This window comes from Neltuma alba, unplaced genomic scaffold (genome assembly GCF_004799145.2).
Source record: "Neltuma alba isolate B1F8T4 unplaced genomic scaffold, ASM479914v2 tig00002910_pilon, whole genome shotgun sequence".
Classification (NCBI taxonomy): Eukaryota; Viridiplantae; Streptophyta; class Magnoliopsida; order Fabales; family Fabaceae; genus Neltuma; species Neltuma alba.
In genome coordinates this window covers 42148-49545 of record NW_021633068.1, presented here as the reverse complement: position 1 = coordinate 49545, position 7398 = coordinate 42148, and the positions used below count along the sequence as shown (strand labels likewise).

Sequence of the window (7398 nt, the reverse complement as noted above, 5' to 3'; positions counted from 1 at the left end):
TTCATGAGAATATTATATGTAGGAGACAAAGATAATTAAAAAAAAAGAAAAAAAATTAGGCCAAGTTATTTATATTTATTATGTCAAATTCTTCAATTATACAAAGTCATGTGTCTTTTTTTGTTTCATGTAGATTTATAATTAAATACTAATATTTTAAAAATAGGATACATGATCATGTGTGATTTAAGAACTTGATACAGTGAATATAACAAATTTGATGTAAGTGTTGTCAATAAAAAAAGATAAAATTAATGAGGATATTATGAGAAAAAATATTTAAGGAGAGAGACAAAATTATTAAAATTCTACGTTAAATACCAAAATAAATTCACAGCCAGAGGGAGTAATTTTTTTTAACGCTATTATTAATATTTTTTGCTGACATACTCTTTATGTTCATTTTTATTTGCCTTTTAATATTTTACCATATGTTAGGAAATATAATTAATACTCCTCCTGTCCTTAATATAGGACCTAATTGTTGAGTTGGTTTTGATCCTAAATATAACACCTATTTCTTATATTTATCTATTTTTTTCTAAATTACTCCTATGGATACTCCCTCAACCATAATTAAGTAGAAGAGGAAGATGGGGTATTAAGAAAGATGATTATGGTATTTTAAGAAAAACATGTCACATTTCTTATAATTAACTAACTTACCTAATTTTCTTAATTTAATCAAATTAGTTAAATGAGTCTTATATTAAGGACCGGAGGAGTATGTTAGAATTCTTTTTAAATTTTCTAATATGTTTTTAATTTTTTAGTAATTAATTTGTTGACCGATTTTTAAAGTTGATGAAAATAATAGTATAATTAAAATAGTAATTAACAATATTTTCAAATTTTAAAAGAACAGATAGATAGAGATAATTTTTCCCCATAATGGACTGATATAGGGGAGCAACTTATTAATATAAAAAGAAAACAGAGAGCAACTTATTAATTTTTTTTTCTGGAATACATTTATTTGGAATCATGTGTTAACAAATTAGATCATCCAGGAAAAGTTGTAATAAAAGAACTTTGAATATATAAAATAACACTTTGGTTTTTCAATTCACAAAATTGTTACAAGAGATTAGGTCTTAAGTATAAATTATGAAAGTTGAGAGAAAGATGCAAATGCCCTTCTTCTTTCTCTTCCCTTTCATCCTCTACTTTTCTTCCTTCTCATTTTCCCCTTCGTCTTGGCCATTCTTGCGTGCATATACCAGTGGCAGGAATGTCGGAGAGAAGTCAAGAGGCTTACCAATACTCTCATGCATCCTTCCCTTCTTGAAGCATTGGCGGCACTTTGACAAATTCGACAACGAGGGAGATTGAGGGTAGCAATCTATTAGGACGAAGAGCAGCGAAAATCCATTGTTGTGTAACTATCGTTTAGAAAATGAGATAGCTAGAGCGAAAGGGAATAGGAATCATAACAGGGCATAAATCTTCTTGTATGCCCTAATCATTTTATTTTGTTACAGACTTATAATTCTTTATTTTAAACCTGTAATTGAAAAAACCGAAATGTCTATTTTCAACTACAAAAAGAATCATTGAAAAATATTGTTATTTGACCATTTAAAATGCTTAAATCTCAAGACTACTCTATAATGTAGAGGCATATGATCTCCACTTATCATCGTTAAGGTTTCGAGGCCTCAAACATCTAAATTGAAATATTTTCATAATTATTTTCTCAAACCGATCATTACTTAATCAACACTAAACTTTGGAATTAAAATCTAGTATGTTAAAAAAGTTATTCACAATAATAGAAATTTTAACAAAAATTAGTATTATTTTCACAATTTAGTTGTAAATGACAAGTTTAATATAAAAAATAACAAGTATTAAAAAAGGTATTCACAAATCACAATAACCTAAGCATTAGTAGAAATTAGCAATATTTCCACAAGTTTAGTATGAAAAATAATAAGTGTTAAAAAACTATTCATGCTAACTCAACTTAGAATAGAAATTGATATTATTTTTATAATTTAGTTTCTAATAATAAGTTTTTACTTAAAAATAACAACATTCTTATGGTAGGCATATTGTTTGCTTACTAATACTTATTTATTTATTTTATCTTCAAGCAACTAGTATAATTTGTTGATTTGAGAAAGATGAAAGTTGCATAAGACGCTAGTCAAATAACATTCCTTGCGTGGCCATGATTCTATAGTGGTTTTTTGATGTGTTTAATATTGGATCATGGCAGCATTATCCGAGTCCTTTTCCCATTCAATCCTCAGGCATTACGCGCTAAGAGCGGTGTGAGTACGGAATTATGGGAAGGTACCATCGGCTTTTAGTATGATAAGTAGCGTCGGATACTCAGATTGATAACTTGAGAGGCACAACAAGATGCAAAAGACAGTCGCAGACTTTAGAGCCTTTCAGACTACTATGCCCACAATCCCAGCAAGAAGACAAATCATAGCCCATCTAACGACTCGAAAAAACCCAACCCCACAACTAAAAATTTCAATTCCTGAGTTAGTCTAGTTGATAAGAAGTCAACTCATAACCTATCAGGTCTGAGTTCAAGTCCTGTTGTCGACATGAGAATCTTATTGGTAGATGATCTGTAAGTATCTTTACAAGTGCCTTTTGAACCTGAAAGTATGCTTTGATCCTAGTAAGTTTCCGGGACCTAACTGATCTAACTTTTTTTATTTGTACCAAGATTAAAAAAAATTTCAATTCTTGCTTTTCAAAACTCTAAAATTTTTTCTGCTACAGGGATAAATCCCTTCATAAGTTTTTGTTTTCTTCAAGAAGATATCGAAAGTATGATTCAACGCTAAGAAAACAAATAAATCGAAAGAAAAATCACACGAAAATTGAATAGTAAACTGAAAGATGAGCAGCATAAACGAGGAAAACAACTGATTTGAGGTCAGAATCGATTCAAAAGCAACTACATGTATATTTTTAAATCAATCGATTTCAAGAAATTAATAGGAACCAGTAGGAAAATTTGCAAATAAAAACCCCTTAATATGTAAAATTGCAATTTGGGACCCTGAATTTGAAAAATAACAAATAAGGACTGGGTCCCACTTTTACAAATATAAAATATGGGTGAAATATCTGAAATGTCCCTCAGTCAAATTGTGATTTGATCTAGGGGTGTTCAATTTGTCCCGTCCTGGTTCCGGTGAGTTCGAGACAGGACGGGACGGGACAAAAAAAATTTCGGGACGGGACAAGTACGGGACGGGACGGGACAGTGACCGGGACGGGACGGGACGCGGGATGGGGTTGTCCTGTCCCGTCCCGTCCCGTCCCGGGATTTTTTTTTAAAAAATTATTTATTAATAATTATTATTAGATTATTCAATTTACTTATTAATAATAATAATTATTTTTATAGTGATTTTTAATTTTTAAGTTGTAATATTATCTGAACAATATCTCCTTCCTCAATAAAATAATTCATAAAGCCATTATACAGTGTTTCTTTTATCGTATTTTTTTTACAGTATTGTTTTTACACCTTTTTTATACTATATAATTGAGCTTTCTACATAATATTTTTTATAATGTTTTTATCTTTAAAAGCCTAACAAAAAATAAGCATTATAACAAAAAAATTTCATATAAAAAATTATAGTTTTTTTTTTAAAAAAAAAGGGGAGGGGAACGGGATGTCCCGTCTTGTCCCGGTACGGGACACGGGACTAAAACCCCGTCCTGTCCCTGTTCACTGGGACGGGACCGGGACGGGCCTGTCCCGGTCCCGTCCCATCCCGTGAACACCCCTAATTTGATCTACTGAAGTTGTCATTCGTTAAAGTGAATTTGTCATTTCTCATAGTCAACTTGTCATTTGACATATCCTCAGCCAAGTTATGATTTGGTCTACTGAAATTGTCATTCGCTAAAGTGAACTTGTTATTTCCCATAGTCAATTTGTCATTTGGCTAAGGGGCATTTCAAGCATTTTACCATGACTTCATAATTGTAAAAGTGAGACTGGGTCTTTATTTGCTATTTTTCAAATTGAGAGTTTCAAATCGTAATTTTACATATTAGAGGGTCTTTATTTGTAATTTTTCCTAACTAGTAAGTAAATTTAGAGATTAAAATCAATCCAAGCGAAGAGGGGAAAAACGGGTCATAAGCTAAAATTAGAAGCAAAAGTAGAGAGAGGGAGATGAATGGTTGGACCTGACAAAAGGGATGAGAGACAAAGTGGAAGAAGAAATTGCCAAATGTGTGCCATGAAGGCGGCGATGATTTCAATACAAAAGGACACTAATTTTGTTTCCGGAAAGATGTTTTTGTCTTTTCTTCATGATTTAATAATTCCAATTTAAGTTTGGGTTTCTTACAGGAATTATGTGAATTGGAGTACCTAAATTGGAATGTGATAATTTTCAGGGTCTTTAAATGCCATGTTCCCTGTCATCTGTGAGATTTGTTATCCCCTTCTTTATTTCCGAGAGAACATTGAATAGTTTTTACTCGAACCTAAATACAATTACTATCAATTACCATTTTTTTAAAAACTTTTTTAACCACTAGACTCAACACTTCTTTTGTGAGATTTGAATCTTGTTTGTAAAAGATTAACTTTTATTGTTAGATCCAATTCTTTTTTTTTTTCCTAATGTTTTTTTGTTATGTAAAGGTATTCTTATATCAGAGACAATTCTATTTGAAGTACTATCGAGTACTAAACATGAATATTTTTCTCAGTAAAAATTTGAGTTTTGGTTCGTTATGTTTTGAAGTACTACTTCTTTTTAATTTTTTTTTAATAAATTTTCTGTACACAGTGGATGTGGCTTTTCTTTTGGGCCACTTGAATAGTTATATATCTCGGTTTCCACTAAAACGTACGTCGCCGCTTTGGCAAAAAACCATTTTTTGGGCCTTCGGAAAAAACACGTGGCCATAATATGATCGAATTAAATGCAACGTGGGCTAAACTAAAATATAAAAAATTTAAAATGAGAACAAGTGCAACGGTGCGTTTCGGTGAGATCCATCATCACTGGGCCGTTCCTCGCGTCGTCTTCCACCTCGATCGTGCTAGGGTTTGCAGATTTACAGTTTATCGTCGTCTCTTCCCGCAGGGCATTCACGCCGGAGGCCATATTCTAGATGCGTAAAAAGTGCGATTTGTAGAGAAAAGACACGATAGATTATCTGAATTCTTTGTTTTTTGGATTTCGTTTGCTCGTGAGATCCAGTAACATCAATCATATCATGCGGAACGGTGAGTTCTGCATTCTCCGTTCAGGCATCAAGCATAGACTCTTGAGCTTGGTGTAGTGTGTTTGGAATGTGTTTATCTGGTAAATGAAAGGAAATACCATGTTAGCTGAATTTGTTTATTTTTATTTATGATGGTTGGGCGCTTTTGGCCGGTGGCATTATAATCATAGACACTTAATTACTTCTTCTCAAGGGTTAATTGGCTGGATATGCTGCTTTCTTGAGTCCCCTGTATGGCGAAATCTGAATGGTGTCAATGTAAATTTTTTAAGCAAGTTTTTCTGTCAAAATCTGTGATTAATTGGCTTAAGAAGCATTACTAGGGAAGGGTTACGCTTTCCAGATGCTTTCAATGGTTTAAACAGGTAGTTTTATTCTCTTCTCTATTCAGGAATATTCTAAGCTAGAATCAGAAGCTACTATGCGTGGTCTAATGAGGACTGTTATTGGTTAGGAGTCTTAGGCTCTTGCCTTTGTTATGTCATATAAGGAAAAAAGGAATATAGGGTAGAATTGCTTTGGATATTAATTTATATTTCATATTTCAGATAATATCAACGGGAAGGATGCTATTTCTTCTGATTCTGTCAACGAAGTTGTTCCTGGGTCAATATCGGAGGGGAAACAGGAAGTGACTGGTGAGAATTTGGGACATCTTATCTTCAACTTCCATGTTCAATCAATGTGCTGTTGTTCTTCTGTAATGTATACTTCCATTAAGGAATTGAGATTTACAGTTGTGAATAAACTTGTTATTATGCTCTGTCTTGCCAGAAATAAAGGCCCAAGTTGATGCCATGTGGCAAAACATGAATAAAGGAGTATCTAGCAAGATTCTCAGAAGTATTGTTAGCAAACATAATTCCACTGCCAAGAAAACTGCAAAGAAGGCATCCACTGTAAGTTCTTCTTTTTAGCAATAAATCAAACACCCCCCCCCCGGGGGAGGGGAGGCTCTGTTTTGTAGGTTGCTAGGTGTTTCTGAAAGAACATGGTTTCCTTTGGAATTAGCTTGAGCTTGATTTCTGCTTATTTATTTATTCTTTTGCCTGAGTTTGATTTCTCTTCACTTGATGTTTTTGGTCACAGAATTGGATGTCTTATTTGGGCATGGCACCAAAGGTAACTGAATCCCTTGGGCAAGATGCATCCCAGAAGGGAACTGTCACTATGGAGAGCAATACAAGTGATGAAGCCAAGAAACTTGCTGCTGCTGCTCTGGCAGCAGTTAAAGATGACGCTGCTGCTGCTGCAGCAGCAGCATCAAGCAGAGGGAAAATTTCAGTAAGCATTCCTTAAGGTTACCTGTGATTGTTTTTTTTTTTTTGGGTGGTCTACAAATAATATTTATTGGTCGGCTAAAGTGGAGATGTAGGCTTGGCAATATTGTTCATCCAAAAAAGAAACAGAGAAGATGTGTATCTGATAATGCTAGATTTTTTTCTTTATTTTCAAGTCAGTGCAGCACCCTGAATTATATCAGGTAGTCTTTGACATAGATGGCACTTAGTTTGTGTATTGGTGTTCCAATATCTTTCTTGGTAGTTGGAATAAGGAACTTTTTTATTGTTTACTCTGGCGTTAGTTTGGGTATAGGTTGGTATGTTTTCATGTGCTTTGAACTTTAAGGTGGTCAACGTTACTGGCTTCCGTGTGTGACATCTATAAGCAAGTCATTTGTGTATCAATTCATGTTTATTTGTTTGCTTGGATAGATCACGGAAGTTCGGGACTTTGCTGGTAAAGAAATTGAAGTTAAAAAGCTTGTCGATGCTGATTCAAAGGAGGCAATAGAAAGAACCAAAGCTCCTGCAGCTTCTGCTGTGGATGTTATGCTTGAACAAATTAAGAAAAAACAGAAGCTCAGTGTACTTGATAAGACCAAAATGGACTGGGGAGAATTCAAGGAAGAAAATAAGGGACTGGAAGAGGAGCTTGATGCTTACAAGAAGAGTTCAAACCAGTATCTGGATAGGGTTTCCTTCTTGCAGCGAGCAGATTATCGTGAGTTTGAACGAGAAAGAGATGCACGCTTGGCTTTGCAATCAAGAAGGCGGCCAGACATGCGAGAAGATCCAGATGATTGAAGGATGTCTCGAGTTGCTAGTCTTAAGGATTATGGATGGATTTGGTTGGAAGTTGATTTCCAAGGGGCGAGCTATGGTCCCA

General features: G+C 33.9%; 1 protein-coding gene across 1 annotated transcript; it reads left to right on the top strand.

Annotated features, from left to right (window-relative positions):
- The first annotated feature begins 5011 nt into the window (after positions 1-5011).
- Positions 5012-7398, top strand: LOC114739805 (craniofacial development protein 1-like). Its single transcript, XM_028927883.1, has 5 exons — positions 5012-5230; positions 5778-5867; positions 6004-6128; positions 6319-6513; positions 6945-7398. Exons 1-5 carry the CDS (start codon positions 5221-5223, stop codon positions 7314-7316), a joined length of 792 nt encoding a protein of 263 aa, XP_028783716.1. The 5' UTR covers positions 5012-5220; the 3' UTR covers positions 7317-7398.

What these genes read in the sequence shown, in the direction of transcription:
- LOC114739805 (XM_028927883.1), top strand. An exon ending in GGGGAAACAGGAAGTGACTG is followed by an intron (nt 5,868 to 6,003) that starts GTGAGAATTTGG and finishes CTGTCTTGCCAG; the next exon opens with AAATAAAGGCCCAAGTTGAT. An exon ending in CTGCAAAGAAGGCATCCACT is followed by an intron (nt 6,129 to 6,318) that starts GTAAGTTCTTCT and finishes TTTTGGTCACAG; the next exon opens with AATTGGATGTCTTATTTGGG.